This window comes from Ictalurus furcatus, chromosome 3, assembly GCF_023375685.1.
Source record: "Ictalurus furcatus strain D&B chromosome 3, Billie_1.0, whole genome shotgun sequence".
In the NCBI taxonomy this organism is placed as follows: Eukaryota; Metazoa; Chordata; class Actinopteri; order Siluriformes; family Ictaluridae; genus Ictalurus; species Ictalurus furcatus.
In genome coordinates this window covers 26,808,231-26,826,180 of record NC_071257.1, presented here as the reverse complement: position 1 = coordinate 26,826,180, position 17,950 = coordinate 26,808,231, and the positions used below count along the sequence as shown (strand labels likewise).

Sequence of the window (17,950 nt, the reverse complement as noted above, 5' to 3'; positions counted from 1 at the left end):
GTATAGCACTCCAACATTAGAAATCGGATTCAAGTTTTTTAATTATAAGACTGTAAGTGGCTTTGAACAGACCAGAAAAGAACGAGTGACATTAATTCTTAAGTATTTGAATCCTGCTTTTGATATTTATAATGAACAGGGAAGCATATACTCTTGAATCTGAAAAATGCTCATAATCTTTTTGTATTTTCACGTCAGGGACACTAAATATATATGTATATATATATATATATATATATATATATATATATATATATATATATATACACACACACACACACACACACACACATATATATATATATATATATATATATATGTGTGTGTGTGTGTGTGTGTGTATATACATATACATATATATATATATATATATATATATATATATATATATCCTGTTAATTAACAGCACCACGAAATGTTTAAATTACCTAGACACTACAAGTCTCTGTGAATTAACTGTTACGACAGAAACCATTAACATAAACCAGTGATTTGTATTACAGCTAGCACTATTGTCAGAGCTGCGGTTGTAGAAAGTTAATCAACACCTTATAATACAATACTACTCACTTTACACCCTAATGAAAGGACTTTATGCTAATACCAAGAATCGTACGCAATCTAATTGGATCAATCACCTATCAATCAACTGTCCTTTGCCCAATAGGCAGCAAGATAACGTCGTGCTTCACTGAGGTTATTTTTACCTCCAGCTGCACAGGTTACTGTACTATTTAGTACGCTAGAAAGCGGCTGGTTGCTTGGCGAAAAGTTTCGGCAAGGTTTCCCGGAAGTACGCAGATTAAATTATGCTAAAGATAAATTAAAGGCAATAAACATGTCGGACAGCGTTCGATACTGTGCGAAGTGCTCGTACGTCTTTCTGAAGTTTACTTTAGTGGCTTATGCTACGGTTTTCTGGGTGAGTTTTCTCTTATTTATCATCTTCTTCGCTGGTAACACCTTATAACTTGATATTGAAGTATATCAGGACAGACAGCTGTCCAAGTTAGGATGTAGACTTCAACATCCAGTACAAAAAACATGCGTCTACTCTTTAGAGTTTTGGAGTTTAACATGTTTAATTCACCTGTAATGGCGTCGGTGGCCACACCTTCGTGTGTGTTTGTGTGTGTGTGTGTGTGTCAGGCAGGTGCGACATTTTCCCCGTGTGTTAGCAAAACTCTTATCTTTCCTTCGCTACACATTCAATGACCTTTTTTTTTTTTTTTTTTAGAACAGACAACTCAAGCATACATGGTATTGTTTACTAAGAGTGTTTGTAAATTCCCCTTTGGCAGACATTTCTTAATAAGAGAAATCATTTATAGTTCTGTTAGAATAATTTTAGAGCTGTTTATGATGTGTTGTACCTTCTCAGAAAGAAAAATAATAATGTTTTACTTGTTGCATATACATTCCACTACAGTGAAATTCCTCTTTTTGTATATCCCAGCTTATGGTCAGAGCCCAGGGCCATGGTTAAGCACCTTGCTCAGAACCCCAGTGCTGGGGCTTGAACCCCCAACCTTCTGAACAGCAGCCCAGAGCCTTGCATTGTTTATGCATCTTTTACCTGGAAACTAGAATATAAATACCGTATGGTAAATTTGGCCTTAAGTACCACTAATGCAGTTCTAAAGCCGCATGCACACTCGCAGGTAAAAGATACATGATTTGGCCAAAAGTTTGTGGACACCAGACCATCACGCATATATGTAGGCCTTCTTCAAACTGTTGCCACAAAGTTGGAAGCACATAATTGTATAGGATGTGTTTGGATGCTATGGCATTACAATCTCCCTTCATTGGAACTAAAGGGCCCAAAGATGTTCCATCATGACAGTGCCTTTGTGCTCAAAGCGATGTCCGTGAACACATATTTTGCTAAGGTTAGAGTGAAAAAACTTGAGTGGCCTGCACAGAGCCCTGACCTCAACCCTACACCTTTGAGATTAATTGGATTTCTTCTGGCTGAAAGGTCACAAATCTCCACAGCCACAGTGGAGGATGTTATAACAGCAAAGGGTTATAACGGCTTGGTTTTGGAGTGGGCTCATATGGTAAATGGGGCAGCTGTGGCACAGGTGGTAGAGTGGGTTGTCCACTAATCGTAGGGTTGGTGGTTTGATTCCCGTCCCACATGACTCCAAATGCCGAAGTGTTCTTGGGCAAGACACTGAACCCCATGTTGCTCCCGAAGGCAAGTTAGCACCTTGCATGGCAGCTTTTCTTCTACCATTGGTGTATGGGTGAATGAGACCCAGTGTAAAGCGATTTGGATAAAAGCGCTATATAACTGTGCCATTTACCATTTAAATGGTCTGCACTTACAGTATATAGCGCCTTTTAACCTTAGAGGTTCTGCAAATCGCTTTACACTGTTTCTCATTCACCCATTCACACACACGCACTCCCAAACATACGCAAGGTGCTAGCCTGCCATCGGGAGCAACTTGGGGTTCAATGTCTTGCCCAAGGACACTTCGGTATGTGGAGGCACAAGGGTCGGGAATCGAACTGCCAACCTTGATGGTAAAACCCTAATGATAAAGAAAAGGATAGTTTATTATCTTTACTTATGAGTGCCCCTTTCTACTTTTAATAATAACCACTAAAAGTAGTTTATTTTGGTCCCGTACAGAAAAGTCGCATGAACTTCCCATGTGAAATTACACAGGTTATGTTTCACACGTTTGTCACAGTAGACTTTTCACGTGTAACGCATAATATCTTTTAATTGCCACGCATGATTTTTTTTCCCACCATGATTTATTTCTTTCCATATAGTATTTGACCTGATTCAGTGATCCATTTTCACATACTGTATTTAGATGATGACATGTGTTTACTTGAATTCACACAGCATCACATGCTGAACAGCACCTTCACATGTTTTTCATGTGATCACATTTAATTACTTTATAAGTTAATTAATGTACCAAAGTACTACAATATTTTATTATTAAACTCAGCAAAAAAATAAACGGCCCTTTTTCAGGAGACTGTATTTTAAATATAATTTTGTAAAATCCAAATAAGCGTTACAGATCTTTTTTGGAAAGGATTTAAAGGATGTTTTTCATGCTTGTTCAATGAACCATAGACAATTATTGCACATGCACCTGTGGAACACCAACAGTTTATAGGTGGTAGGCAATCAAGGTTACAGTTTCAATAACTTGGGACACTAAAAAGACCTTTCTATTGACTCTGAAAAACAGCAGAAGAAAGATACCTAGGGTTCCTGCTCACCTGCGTGAACATTCCATAGACCTGCTGCAGGGAGGCATGAGGACTGCAGATGTGGCCATAGTAATAAACTACAATGTCTGTAATGTAAGACGCCTAAGACAGCGCTACAGGGAGACAGGAAGGACAGCTGATCGTCCCTGCTGTGGAAAATTACATGTAACCATGTGTCCCCCCAGACGTGATCGAGAACTTGTAAATGCCTTGGTGGAAGAGTGGAGTAACATCTCACAGCAAGAACTGACAAATCTGGTTCAGTCCATGAGGATGAGATGTACTGTAGTACTTAAAGGAGTCATATCATGATTTTTAATGTTTTCCTTTTCCTTCAGTGTGCAATGTATCTGTTTGTGAATGTATAAGACCTGCAAAGTCACAAAGTCTCTCCAAAGGGATTTATTCTATCTAACACAGAACACTGCTCCAGACCTGCCTAAAACACCTCGATCGAAGTTCAGATTTACTTCCGCAAACTTGTACGTCATTACGTGAACTATCAGCATAATCCCGCACGAAGAAAGAAGGAGAGGCATCGGTAAATTCAGGTGCCATGTCGCGGAGATGCTGTGTGTTTCGGTGCGAAAGCAAAACCCCTTTGTTTGGCCTTCCAAAAAGGACGAAATTAGGAATCGGTGGTTACTGATTATTTGTGACCGTGTTCCTGAGCAGTACAACCCGAACATTTGCTTGTGCACAGCGCATTTTTATGGAGGACAGCTTAGTGAACCTGGGAGAGTACACTGCAGGCTACACACAAAGGGTACTCCTGAAAAGTGGGGCGAATCCCTCTTTGCTCAGACAGTCTTGTGCTTTTGAATCAGAACCTGTAAATGTGTTTGATTATTTTATGAGGTATCTGCTATTGACTGTTCAAATGCGGAGTTTTGTATTGTGGCTCAGTTGTAGACCTCTGCTAACGTGCTAGCTAAAGTTTGCTAAGTTGTCTCAGTTTTGTAAGTGTTTGTTTGTATGTTGGTGGCTGACAGAGACGTTGATCGTAGCTGTTGTGATTGTATCTTGAAACGGTTTATGTCAATTGAATCACAAGAATCTTAGCTTTCCAACGATATAACGCACGAATTCCTATGTAGACACAGAATCTGTGTACATAGCACTTAACAATGCGGCATCGTATCTGAAAGGTAAGAGAGTTACAAAATAAAAACACCTCTGTGAAACTTTCTGCTCAAGTTGTGTTCCGTTCTGCTCAAGTTTGATCGTCCACGTTTTCTGAATCTGACTCAGGCTCGAACTGATACGGTAAATATTCTTAATACCTTAATACCTAGGAGCCTAGAATTGCTTTAGAAGCCTTGGAGGCTAAAGCTAAGCCAAGGGGCGTTACATTTCAGACACATGCAAGTCTTTCAGCCAATCACAACGCAATGGGTCAGCTGGCCAATCAGAGAACTCTGGTCTTTTCGGAAGGGACGGCTTTGGAGAAATCGGAGCAGCCTGGGAATAGAGGTACTGCAATAATGTACAGTATGTGACAAATTAAAGCATGTGAAACATTAAAGCATGTTAACTTATTCTGTTACACCCAATAAGCAAAATGATGAACGTTTAAAAATGTTTAAAAATCATGATATGACTACTTTAAAGCAGCTGGTGGCCACACCAGATAAGTTTTTTTGCTGAGTATATATTAAAGTATTTATTCTAAAAAAAAAAAAAATTGCAGTATTTTACCAAATATGCGTTGCACTGCAGAAAAGATTGATGTTGAGAACGGGGTGTTAGTTTTGATCCCTTTATTAGTGTTCTAGGTATCAAGAGTCACAGATACACTGATATTCTCAGACTAAATAGGTAGAAAAACTGAGAATTCCATTTCTAAAAATACGGCAGTCCTTATGGTAATTTATTATGGCTGATGTTTGCTTTGTTTGTGGTAGACACCTCGACAGGATTCGTGTAAGCAGGAAGTACTCATAAGTGTGCACGGCTTATTAGTGTAATTAGCCCATGGTGCTGTTAGATGGAATTATCAGCAGATGTTGATTTTCAAATTTTAATTGGTCTTCTTTTTAAATGTCATCTCCATGCTGGCATGTCTTTACTTTGTCTGAGTTTTTGAACAGGTACTGTTTATTTTTATTTTTTTATTTTTTTGCTTTTTTTTGATGCTCTTTCCACCTCTGGCCTCATGGTCCTCAGAGGTTTGTGGGACAATGTGAATATGACTCAGCTTCCAAAACGCATCACTTTCATTTTGCTCAAATGTGAATGGGTTTCATTAAGCTAGCAGGTGCAAGGGTGGCGAGTTCACACACTCCACATTTGCTTAAATGCAGCTCTTATGGCTAGAATGTCAACAGCGCCAAGTTGCTTGCATAATTTAATAGATTCAGACTGGTGCTGTTAAATTTTGTTTTGAGGTAAAAAATAGAAGACGATGCTCAGCATTGAGAGACAAAAAGATTTAGAACACGAAACAAAAACAGCCATGACACTTTTTTTTTTTTCTAAGTGACAGGTTTTTGGACAGGAAATGTCATAAAGGTGCTGTATGAGTGTATTTGGGATGACAAAATGTTAAAACTCTAAACAATTCCAATAATTGCACCATTTTAAGTACACAATTGAGTGATTTCAAAACAACAAACTTGACAAAAAAAAAAATCTCGAACCTTACAAATGTCCATACAAAAGACATTACTGCTGTTAGCACTGTTACTTGTCATGGCTTAAAATTCATAAACAGGTTTCATAAATATAAACCAGGGAAGAATGCTTGTGCTATCAGGGTTTTTGTTTAAGCCTATTGGTTTGATTTATTTATTTATTTATTTGTAACGATTAGTCTTATGAGCAATTCTATGGACCGTATTCAGAGTTCGTGACTTAAGAGTTAGTTTATGTAGGTGCTAAAGTTGATTTTCTAAGCAGAGTTTAGAGTTTGTTTTTTGAGTAAACCTGTCACAGATGTTTTTTTAAAGTTATTTCTTTTTAATAGCATCTATATATATATATATATTAGACAATGGCAGACATTTGATTAAAATTGTAATAGATGCAAATGTTTTAAACATTTCCGTCTTCATTATTAACGGCTTAATGTGTATTATTTGACCAGTTTTGTTACCGGTAACGAAGTTGAACTTTTGATATACTGTATATATGCTCTCACTGGCCACTGTAGTCTGAACACTTGTACCTCTGCTCATTCATGCAAATATTCAATCAACTATGTGGCAGCAGCGCAATGTAGAAAATCATGCAGATACCGGTCAGGATGGAAAATCTCAGTGATTCTGACCATGGCATGGCTGTGAAATATTTCAGACACTGATGATTTCCTGGCATTTCTATGCAAAAGAGTCTTTAGAGGTTACACAGAATGGTGGAAAAAAGTGACCAGTGAGCAGTAGTTCTGCAGCAGAAATGCCTTGTCGATGCAAGAGGTCAGAGGAGAATGGCCAGACTGGTTCAAGCTGGTAGGAAGGCTTCAGCAACTGTTCACAATTGTGGTGAGCAGAAAAGCATCACAGAATTTACAACATGTCAAACCTTGGATGGGCTACAACAGCAGAAGACCACATCTGGTTCTGCTCCTGTCAGCCAAGAACTGGAATCTAAGGCTACAGTGGGAACAGGGTCAGGAAAACTGGACAGTTGAAGACTGGAAAAACACTGCCTGGTCTTAATTACTGCTGTGACCTGCAGATGGTACCGTCAGAATTTGGTGTCAACAGCATGGGCCATGCTTGCAGTGTGTCAACACTTCAGACTGGTGCTGATGGTGTAATGGCGAGAAGAATATTTTCTTGGTACACACCAGAACCCTTAATACCAATCGAGCACATTTGAACACCTCTGCATGTGTGTATTGTTGGTGGCCATGTTCATCATTTTAGGCCACAGTTTACCCATTTTATATTGCCTATGTCAACCATGGTACTGCGCCATGTCACAAAGCACAAGTCATCTCAAACTCAAATTGAGTTCAGTGTGCTTCAGTGGCCTCCCTAGTCACCGGATCTGAGTCCAGTAAAGGATCTTTGGGATGTGGTAGAATGGGTGGTTCACCACATGAAAGTGAAGCTGACAAAAGTGCATGAATTATGTGACACAATTATGTCAACATGGACCAGAATCCCAAAGGAAAGTTTCCAACATCTTATGGAATCCATACAACAAAGAATTGAGGCTGTTCTGAGAGAAACGGATGTGTAGGATGTGTACTGCCTACTCAGTTTCGGTACGGTGTTAATATTAAAGTGGAAATGATGGAAAGCTGGATGGAAAAGATGGACAGCTGTTCAGTATGTCTTAGCAAAATCCTTGAGGCCCTCATCAGAGTCATGCTGTTTGCAGTTGTCACTGCCTTGGTATCTCAGACTGAGGAACAGCTACAGAGTCTCGTGGACACGTGAAGACTTCAATCTGGCCATCGGTGTGAAGATGAAAAATGTGATGAGCCAGTGCATTGAACAACCACCAGTAATTTCCATTAACAACTATGTATTGGAGGTGGTACACGAGTTTACCAACTTCAGTTCCTGGACTCTCTATACCTGGCAAGAAAGGAGATTCGGCTCTTTCCACCTGTTCAGATGACATATTCTTGGCATCAAGAGCACCAATATTGAGGTCCATACCCGCTTCCAATCTTACAGCCTCTTCACATTGCTCAGACAATGTTGACTCAGATGGCTTGGATATGTTCACTGCATGGGATGGGAGAATTCCAAAGGACCTGCTGTATGGTGAGCTAGCTTCCAGAAAGAGAGCACAAAGGCTGCCCACTTCAAATATGCTTGTAAAAGAGATTTGAATTTACTGGATGTTGAGAAGTGGCAGGAGCTAGTCAGCAATCGTGACCTATTGAGGAGGGTCGAACTAAGGTGAGCTGAAGATGAAACACTCACTTGGTGGAAGAACAGCCAGATGATGCTTCAAATGCTGCAGGTGCAACTGGCATTCCTGTATGGGCCTCACACAGAAGATGCTGTTGTAGGGTCACCTGTTACAGTCAGTACATTTACATGGACAAAAATATTCTGATATTAACCCGATTAAGATAATATTCTGATTAAGAAATTACCATGTAAACAGCGACTATCAACAAGAGAGCACGGATGCGTCCGAAGCCGCGTACTTTCTTGTTATATAGTTGGTGAAATACACGTATTTCTATGTACTGTAAAGTAGGCAAGTATGCGGTTTCGGACACAGCCCGTGGCTTCAAACAGACAAATAATTAACTGCACTTGAAGCTTTCGTAAAATTAAAAATGAAACATCCAAAACTGTATACGGTACCATAATGAAGACGAACTGTATGTTGATAAGTGAAATTCTGGAGGGAACGTCGGACGGAGTGGCGTGGGAACGTAATGACGTGTGCCGTTAATCGATCTCTGTTATATAACATGTAAAACCTGAACATGAAAGGAGTATTCTAAAAGCAACTCATGTAAACATCTTAATCAGAATATTGTCTTATTCAGAATAAGGTTAATAATTAGATTGTTGTTGACTATGTAAACGTAGCCATTGTTTCTGGGCCCAGATCCATGGTCTTCTGAGACTGACGAATGCCAAAAGCTGCTAAATCAGCTGCTACTCTAATGACCAGCATTCATCACCCTACTGCCCTGCTCAGCAGAATTCAAACAACTAAATCATGAGTTAAACCGCATGAACATCCAGCAAAAGACCAGTCTACAGTGTGGTAAAAAGTATCAAGAATAGCATGCAAGGCTCCATAGTGGTTTAACAGTCTAAGCATTCGCTGTATCATTAGGAAATCATGAGTTTGGTTCTTGATGGTGTCACAGCCATCTGTGGCTGGGAATCCAAGAGAGCGTAATTGGACCTGCTCTCTGGGTGCGAGGAATAGCATGCTTCTCTCCCCCATTGAGCGGGCATCTGTTAGCTCATGTATATGGAAAAATTCATCCCCAAATACGTTCACCAATTTGTAAAGATTTGATTACCTGGCTTTACATGTTTCAGAAGATGCTCGTGTACACTTTAACTCTCGCAGCTTGATGGCTGTTGTCCGATAGGCCAGAACTAGCTGATGGATGGGAATCGACAACAGTTCAATTGGAAAACACTGGGGGGAAAGTAGCATGGTAAGAATAATGATTATTTGAGAGAGAGAAAAAGCCGAGGGGTATGAAAAAATTATTGAATAATAATCATAGAACTTAATTTTCTAATACACAGTATACACAGTAGTATATTAACACTTTTTCAGTGGCACTGAAAGAATGAAACGAATATGTTCAAATACTTTTTAAATGCACTTGTTAAGAGGATTGCTTTTAACCTTCTGTAGTTTATCAAAAAATGGTGTGTACTTTCAAAAGTGAGATACACTGCTTAAAATATCTTATGGCTCATTATGAGAGATGATTTCAGAGTATTTATACCAGAGTAGCATGATGGTGTAACTATTTGATTTAATGTCTTCATTAGAGTATATCAAACCAAGGGTGGATAAATCAGTAGCCCCGGCTACTTGTTGTTGTTGTTGTTGTTGTTCTCTGCTGTACACTGTACTGTGTACTGGCTTAGTGGTTAGTACATTCACCTCACATGTCCAGGGTCGGGGATTCAATTCCCTCCGCTACTCTGTTTGCAGAGTTTGCATATTCTCCCCGTGCTGCGGTGGTTTCCTCTGGATACTCTGGTTTCCTCCCCCAGTCCAAAGACATGCATGGTAATGGTAGGCTGATTGGCATGTCCAAAGTGTCCGTAGACTATGAATGGGTGTGTGAATGTGATTTGTACCCTGCGATGGATTGGCACCCCGTCCAGGGTGTACCCGGCCTTGTGCCTGATGCTCCATGGGATAGGCTCCAGGTTCCCCACGAGCCAGTGGGATAAGCGGTATAGAAAATGGATGGATGGATGGAATTGGGTTAGGAAAGCTATAGACTAAAGCACAATAACTACATGATATAAGAAAATACTCTATTTTAGAAAGCTTAAAAGTGCTGTTATTCCAAATTTACAGAACACATAATCTTCTGTTTCTTAATGTTTAATCAAACCTTCTTGTGTATATAACAGTCCTGTTAAATGGCACATGTTCGGCATGACACAGAGAGAAATTATTGCTCATTGTCAATTCCACGAGTAATAGAACTATCATGGCTGATCCATATCAAATCCAGGGCCTCCTTTAAATTTTACCTTCCAATATCTTCTGGGGATCAAGTGAGATAAAATGTGGGAGGAAAAAACAACCATGGTTTTATTCTTATTTTTTATTATTTTTTATTTTTTTATAAATATTATCAGGTCCTTGCTTTCATCCCACATATGTTGTCATCTTGTCTTTTCACCCAGAACACCTGACTTTAGAAGGCAGTGCAACGTGTGTAAAATGTATTATGGATGTAGAGCAAATGGGAGAGTTTGTGGTCTAGGCTTTATGTTCTCTCCTTTGAACACTTTGATGCACATCGAAGCACCCATGTGTTAAAAATCATCAAAAGAAGAAATTCAAAAGAGAGATTCAACCCTGAATGCAATCTGATTGCTGGTGGTGCTTTTCAATGACGTACCTACTGCTGTGGTATTTTCTGTTTCAGATTCTATAGTATAAGATGCACTTAAAAACTGAATTAAAAAAGTGTGTAAACAGTATATATTTAATCATACACAAAATTCAATTTAATAAGATGCAGTGGTGTCTCAATACATTATTCTATACAGCAAAAGTAAGCACCGTCTGAATGTGCCTTAGGTTGCCGTTTTCAAAATTATAAAAGGACAATAAACGAAACTTGATAAAGACCCAGTGTAGTGTGTCGCAGTACAGAGTAGACACAATGTAGTGTGCCATAGCAGCATGAAACAAAACAAAAGCTGTGCTTTATAATGTAATAAAGCTAAACATGGCTATTTAAACATTCTTAAACGTATGAACTTCCCAAATAATGATTCTTTAGCCCAGATTGAATCGAGCATGAAAGGCTGTCGTAATGTGGTGAGACACTTTGCTTTGTGTGTGTGTGTGTGTGTGTGTTGCTTCTTGTTTTTAATCTTCGTTTCCTCAACCAGTTCATACAGGATCTCACTGAGGGCTTTTTTGTGATGGTTGTGGGCAAAAATGCTCGATTTTGCTGCAGGTTTTTTTAAAATTTGCAATGCAATTTGAGGATTTTTTTTGTGCTTTTTTTTTGCAGAAAATTACTTGAATTAGCGAAATTGCAATTGCACGAAATTGTTTTGCACGGTCTTTGGCAGTGTTGTTGTTTGGTGAATGAGAGCTTTTAGCTGTACTCCTGTTCCATGCATGTGAATCAGAGAGGGCTTTGACTGAATGTATGTTGTGATGACCTCACATGACACGTCTTGGTCCAAATCTGCAGAAAATCTGTGATAATTCTTTTAAAATGCAAGCTTCTCTGAATATTGTGGCATTTGCTTGATTTTTGTTTTAATTTCTACGTTTGCAAAATTGTAAGATCCTAGAGGGACTGATCAACCACCAAAAAGGGTGATATCGGTGCAGATGTGTGGATGTGTTTTTTGGTATTTGCGCCGGTGTGGGATGCAGTGGCAGATTTGGCACACTGTAAAGTTTCCTCTCGCCACTCGTTGACAGTCAACTTGGTAACTTGACAGGAAATCGAAGTACTCCCACACACCAAACCTTGAAGATTTTTGGGAAGTTCCTGCTTGCTGCTTTTTTCACAAGCCAATATGATAGTAATATAATTTGGCTTTTTGTACTGTTGCATAATTATTATTATTTTTTTTAATACTGGTCAGCTTCTTTTGTTCTCATTTTAGTGACTGCTTATCTGCAGTGCTAGTACTTTCTAAAGTGACAGAATAAAGCATACCAGCTAGAGTGTATATTCACATGATGGCAGCTTTAATGCAGACGTGTCAATATACTGTGAAATACTTGAGTTGCAGAACTTGGTGACTGTGAAAAATGTTATTTAAATGGGAAGTGGAAAGAGTCAGCGAATAAGTTTATTTTCGTGCTTTTAATAGCAGTGTACATGTTACAAACAGTTTGTAGATTGTTTTTAATCTTTAGTAAAGTCCATTTTTGGGTTTTTCACAATATTAGTAAATATTGCTCATGGTAAGACACATCCAGTGTATGAAATCTAAGGGCATAACCAGCCAAAAAAGCTGCTACAGGGTGCTAGCTTCTAATGACTGGAACAGCACTGTGCCCCTGTTTCTTGTCAAGGGGAGGACTGCGCACACACTTTAGCATGTTATGCTGAGAACATAAACAGTAGGTCCTAAAGGCAGCTGTGCCACTATTAAAACACATTACAATGCTGAACAGAAAACTCTTAGCACAGCAATGTGGCTAGAACTGGTCAGCCTTTCATATTACATGTGTTTTGATCACATTGGAGAACTCTACCTTTGTGTAACATTATTGACTGCATTGGATTATTCAGAGACCATTACTAAGGTTAACAAACTAAGTTAAGACGTGTATTATTTGACTTTTGTTTAAATGTGAACTAAATCCACCAACATTTACTAATGTTTATTTAATCCATGATTAACAATAAGACCACATAAATCATAGAAAATTAAATGGCAGGATGTAACTAAATGATTATATTAGGCTTATTGTTTTTAAAAAAAAAAAGTCCATATGTGTTAGATACTTTTGTTAATATTTTGAAGCTGAGGTTTATTAGGTTTGTTCATGCTAGCTAATGTGTTAAGTGAGGAATGAAACATGACAGACCATGCCGTGGTATGGAAATAATCCACGCATGGTAGGGCTGCACGATTATGGCCAAAATGATAATCACGATTATTTTGATTAATATTGAGATCACGATTATTCATTGATTTTAGGGAGAACATATTTTTATTGCACTTTCACATTTAAATAAAGAGACCGCTGCTTTCACCTCCATGTTGTGCTACATTCCTGCTAATGTAGAAATCTTTGCATCAAATTAGACTGGTCCTTAATGTGCATCATCTCGTAGAAGCAAAATATAAATAAAATTGTACCCAAAATATAGGATAAGTAAAAATAATTACGCCATCAACCAAATGAAAATATGAAATCAAATATAACAATATGCAACCAAATGAAAACAGTTCAGGCCTATGCAGAAAAGGCAATAACAGTGTTTACAGGAGGAGAGATGCAGCCAGATCATCCAATAGAGCGGCACAGGGATGACGTCATTTTGTACCCTAACCCGGAAGTTAGCATCACACCGGTTCCCTCGACAAAAACCCAATAGGATTTTCACATAGGCTTTTGGATTATCGCAAAAAAATAAGCTCAGAGATCAACAAAAATTTACAATACTAACACATTTTGTCCATCATGATAATTTTCACACATGAACACAACATTTATGAAGCTTGAAGCCTAAATACAAACTGCAGAAATAAACAGCTAACCGTATGCTATAAACGAATTATACCACAGTCGCTCGACTTCAACGTCACCATAAACAAGCTTCCATGAGCTTTTCCAAACTTTATTTAAAAACATTTTCTATAATATTTACATATTTATATTACAAAATATAAATATATTTATTTCTATAAAAATTTGCTCTGTGGATGAATCTTCATCCATGGTTGTTTTTTTTTTTTTTGGGATTTGTGCCCAGCATACCTGAAACAGTTTATCTGCTAAGACTTTTCCTGTTCGGCGTGATGACATTTAAAGTCCCCAGCAACCTCTGTAGTCCCATTTAGCAACTTGTTAGCAACCGCCTTTTTCAATACACATAAAAGCTTTATAAAAGTGTACTTTATGTCATAGAATCAAACATGAAAATATTTTGAGCTTGAGTTCACCACAGACCTTATTTCAGGGTTTTAACCAAAATCCCATTAAAAAAACCGATGGACTTCGAGACGATGGAACCGGAAGGGCTAAAATGCAAACTCGTTTCCGGGTTTTGGCGTACAAAATGACGCCATCCCTGCGCCACTCCATGGTGACTGTAAGTTTAGGAAGCGCTCGATTTGATCTGCAGCGGTGTTTTCTTTGAGCGGAGGACGAACTTTAAACGTCAATATCGCAATCATTCATGTTCATGTAATCGTGGGCAGTCAAAATCATAATCGAGATCAATATTCAATTAATCGTGCAGCCCTAACGCAGGGGTGGTGTGAAGTGGAACGATGTGAAACAGCTTGTTTTCACATAACTGGGCTGGAGTTTGCCAATGATTACAATGTTTAATTTATTACTGAAAAAAACACAAGATTTTTACCACCTACGTTAAAGTCGTTCACTCACCAGCATCACCTTTTCTTTCTCCCTCTCTCTATCTCTGTCTCTTTTTTTTAAAAAAAAAACCCACACAGCTTGTCATTTTACAGAGAAACAAGAAAGTGTAAACTTCTCTGTCCTGAAGACTTTCGCATGCTGGGAAACATTACAAAGCCCCTTGACTCTTGACACCTTGACAGCGCTGACTCCTTGCATGAATTTAGATAAACGCCTCTTAACAAAAACCTCACTATATCAATGATTGTGCATTTTTCTTTGTTAAACGACACGGCATTTTTAAAATCCATTTATCATTAGTCTTAGGTTATAGGGCACATCCGCCATACAAATCACTTTCGTTATAATGCTCTGTCCTGAAGATGCTGACCCATGGCGGAAAACCAGCTGACTGTTCCAAAGTGCTTACACCCTCGACTGCTTCCATAAAAGTTTAATAAAAATCTCCTTACAGAAAACTTCACCTTATCAGCAGATCTTTTTTTTTCTTTGTTAAATGATGAGATGTTATATATATATATATATATATATATATATATATATATATATATATATATATATATATATATATATATAATGTGTGTATGTGTATATACATTTAAAGAGAAATGAGTAACATTTTATTATTAATATGATTTCACGTTATCAGTTGTCTCCTCCATCATTTATAGACACACATGGCCTGTACAGATACGAAAGCTTATCTCTGTGCAGCTCTGATTAATTGTGCCTGGATTGTTTTCTGTCTCTATTCCACTAATACAGGCAGAGTGCTGTACACGCGTTGTCACCGTTGATGAATGATCACTCTTTCCCCTTTGGATTTGTAAAAAGGTCATCATTGGCACACAGTCATGCCACTTCTCTGCACCTTGTTTAATTTGGCTTCAATAAAAAGCAATTATCTGATCGGCCTAAAGGCATAGAGGGCATTTCCTGGGGTGAACCTTTGTTTTGCCAAGTGTTAATGGAAATAATTGTAAGCTCTGCCTTAGCAGATTTAAGTAGAGAGGAACACTGGAGATGGTTATCAGCGTGTCATATGAAAATATTTGACTTTCCGGTTATACAAATGTTTATATTTTCTTAATTCAGCATTCATTAAAGTTACTAAATTTGATAATCAAGGATTATGACCTAAAAGTTAGCTTTTAATGCATAAGCATTATTATTTGGTTCATCTGAAGTGGTTGATTTTCAATTCGATGTGGTGAGAATAAACATGTAGAGTCATGTGAAAAAATTAGTACACCCATGGAAATTGTTGGCTTTTTTTGACATATTTGGACAAGTCAACGTTTGATCCTCTTTGAAACAGTGCCTATTAATAAAGTTGATACACTCTATCAAATAACACATAAAATTTGCATTGTGTAGTAATTTTCACAATTTAAATGAACAAAAAACAATTTATCACACCTTCAAATCCATATAATTAGAATCAGGTGTTCAAGTTTGGGTGCCAGTGATTAGAATCTGTTTAAGGAGTGCAGGTGGAACCGGTCTTATTTATACCCCTTTCATATCTAGTGTCTGGTGTTCCCTTTGTTATTGAGGTGTGTGGTGTCATCATGCCAAGATCTAAAGGGATCTGTAAGGCCTTCAGAAAAAAGGTTGTGGATGCCTATGAGTCTGGCAAGGGATTTAAAAAGATCCCTTTATTTATATCAACTTTATTAATATTTGCTTGTCTAAATATGTCAAAAAAGCCAACAGTTTCCATGGAGTGTACTTATTTTTTTTCAGATGAATGTACTTTCCTTTCCATTTGACTTTAAACATTCTGTTTGCATAGTCGACTTTCTTTTAACATTTCCAGTTCACTAGACCAGACCAGAGAGGGTAATTTAAATGAAAAAGTCTGTGAAAGGTTATAAAAACTTTTCTCTTTCTGACCTAATGTTTCTAGCCCTGTAGCTAGTCTCCATTGCAATGAGCTGCCTTTAGTTAAATAATTTACATAAATGTACGTGTTTGGCTGCAACAGAGGATCTGCTTCAGAAATCCCATAATTCGTATTTAGAAAACTGGAGTCGCTGAACTATTGTCAGGTTTTTTAACATGTATTTATCAGCTCTGCTATGCTATTATATCTAATGTTTAGGTCGGTCCACTGAAGTAATATCAGTTATAATATCTCTAAAGTGCCATAAGAAAAAATAAGCTATAAATCTGGGATGCTCAGTCAATTTCAGTCCTGGAGGGTTGGAGTCCAGCACAGTTTGATCATTTCCCTTCTCTAATACACCCACTAACTCTGCTAATTAACTAGTAATTACTTGCTGAGTTAAATCATGTGTCTTTTAAGCAGGGAAGTCATCAAACTTTGCTTTATGCTGACCCTTCAGGACTGGATTTGGACACCCCAATTTAAAGCTTTTTTTTTTTCAAACGTGACAAACATCCTACAAAGTCATTAACTTTGGTCGATAGATTTCTGATGATGTTTTCAAGCTGGCTTTTCAGGTATTTACTAAGCAGACTCTTCTTAAATCCCTCCAAGAACTAGTTTTTCTGTCTGAGATATTTCACTATGAATGGAGCTTACAATACTGTTAGACCCAGGTGTGAGCTGGCACATTTATAAAATCACTGTTGTGTATTTGTGTAAAAAAAAAAATAAATAAAATAAAAAATTTCAGTCCACAGTTAGACGTTGCCAAACGACATCTAATTGTTTTGTGTATAGTGAATTAATTATGTAATGAATTAAGCATGCCATATTTCTGACACTAAGCATGTATATTCTACATTGCTTTATTCTAATGATGGTGCTATTTAGAGGAAAAGATCTCCATGTGTATGTGTGAGCCCATTAGCCTCGCTTGTGTCGGGCAAAACCCAAATGCATGCAAGGTGATTTAGCATGAAAGGGGTTTTGTAATTATCCACACACCATTATGTCGCTAATTATTTTATTACACCATTAAGTCATTTCGGTCACACTTTGTGTTTACTAGGAGATTATAGGAGCACATTTTCAATTTGATGGCAGCCATGTGTAGCCTGTAGAGTGACGATGTAAATTAAACATGCAGAATAGCACTAGCAATTGAGCAACAGTATAAATACCATTTACTCTCTGTGGATATCAGCGATATACTTTGATTTGACCTATATTCAGTTCATTTCAATTTTGTTTGTATAGTGCTTTTAACAATAGACATTTTTACAGAAATCTGTATGTGGATTTAGATGCACAGTGAGCAAGTCAAAAGGGGACAGTGACAAGGAATGACACCCTTAGAGTTATAAGTTCCAGAAAAAACATAGAAACACAAATTTGTTTAATGATTTTATTAATCTTACAAATGGTTTGCAGAGATATTTATTTTTATAACAAATCTATTAAATTATGATTTATATATTGGGTGTATACACTCAGCGATGACTGTTTGTACAGTTGAATATTGGAAAGAAAAACACAGCTGTCCACTTTCTGTGGATCTGTGCCAACTATAGCCTCACATCTCTGTTCTTGGCT

At 37.8% G+C, this 17,950-nt stretch overlaps 1 protein-coding gene across 1 annotated transcript in view; it reads left to right on the top strand.

Annotated features, from left to right (window-relative positions):
• The window catches only part of tspan15 (tetraspanin 15), a 46,258-nt gene that overhangs the window by 1,006 nt on the left and 27,302 nt on the right, over window positions 1-17,950 (top strand). Inside the window, exon 2 of the mRNA XM_053621439.1 lies at window positions 697-922. Coding sequence (XP_053477414.1) covers window positions 697-922 — 226 coding nt within the window. The remainder of the gene's footprint in view (window positions 1-696; window positions 923-17,950) is intronic.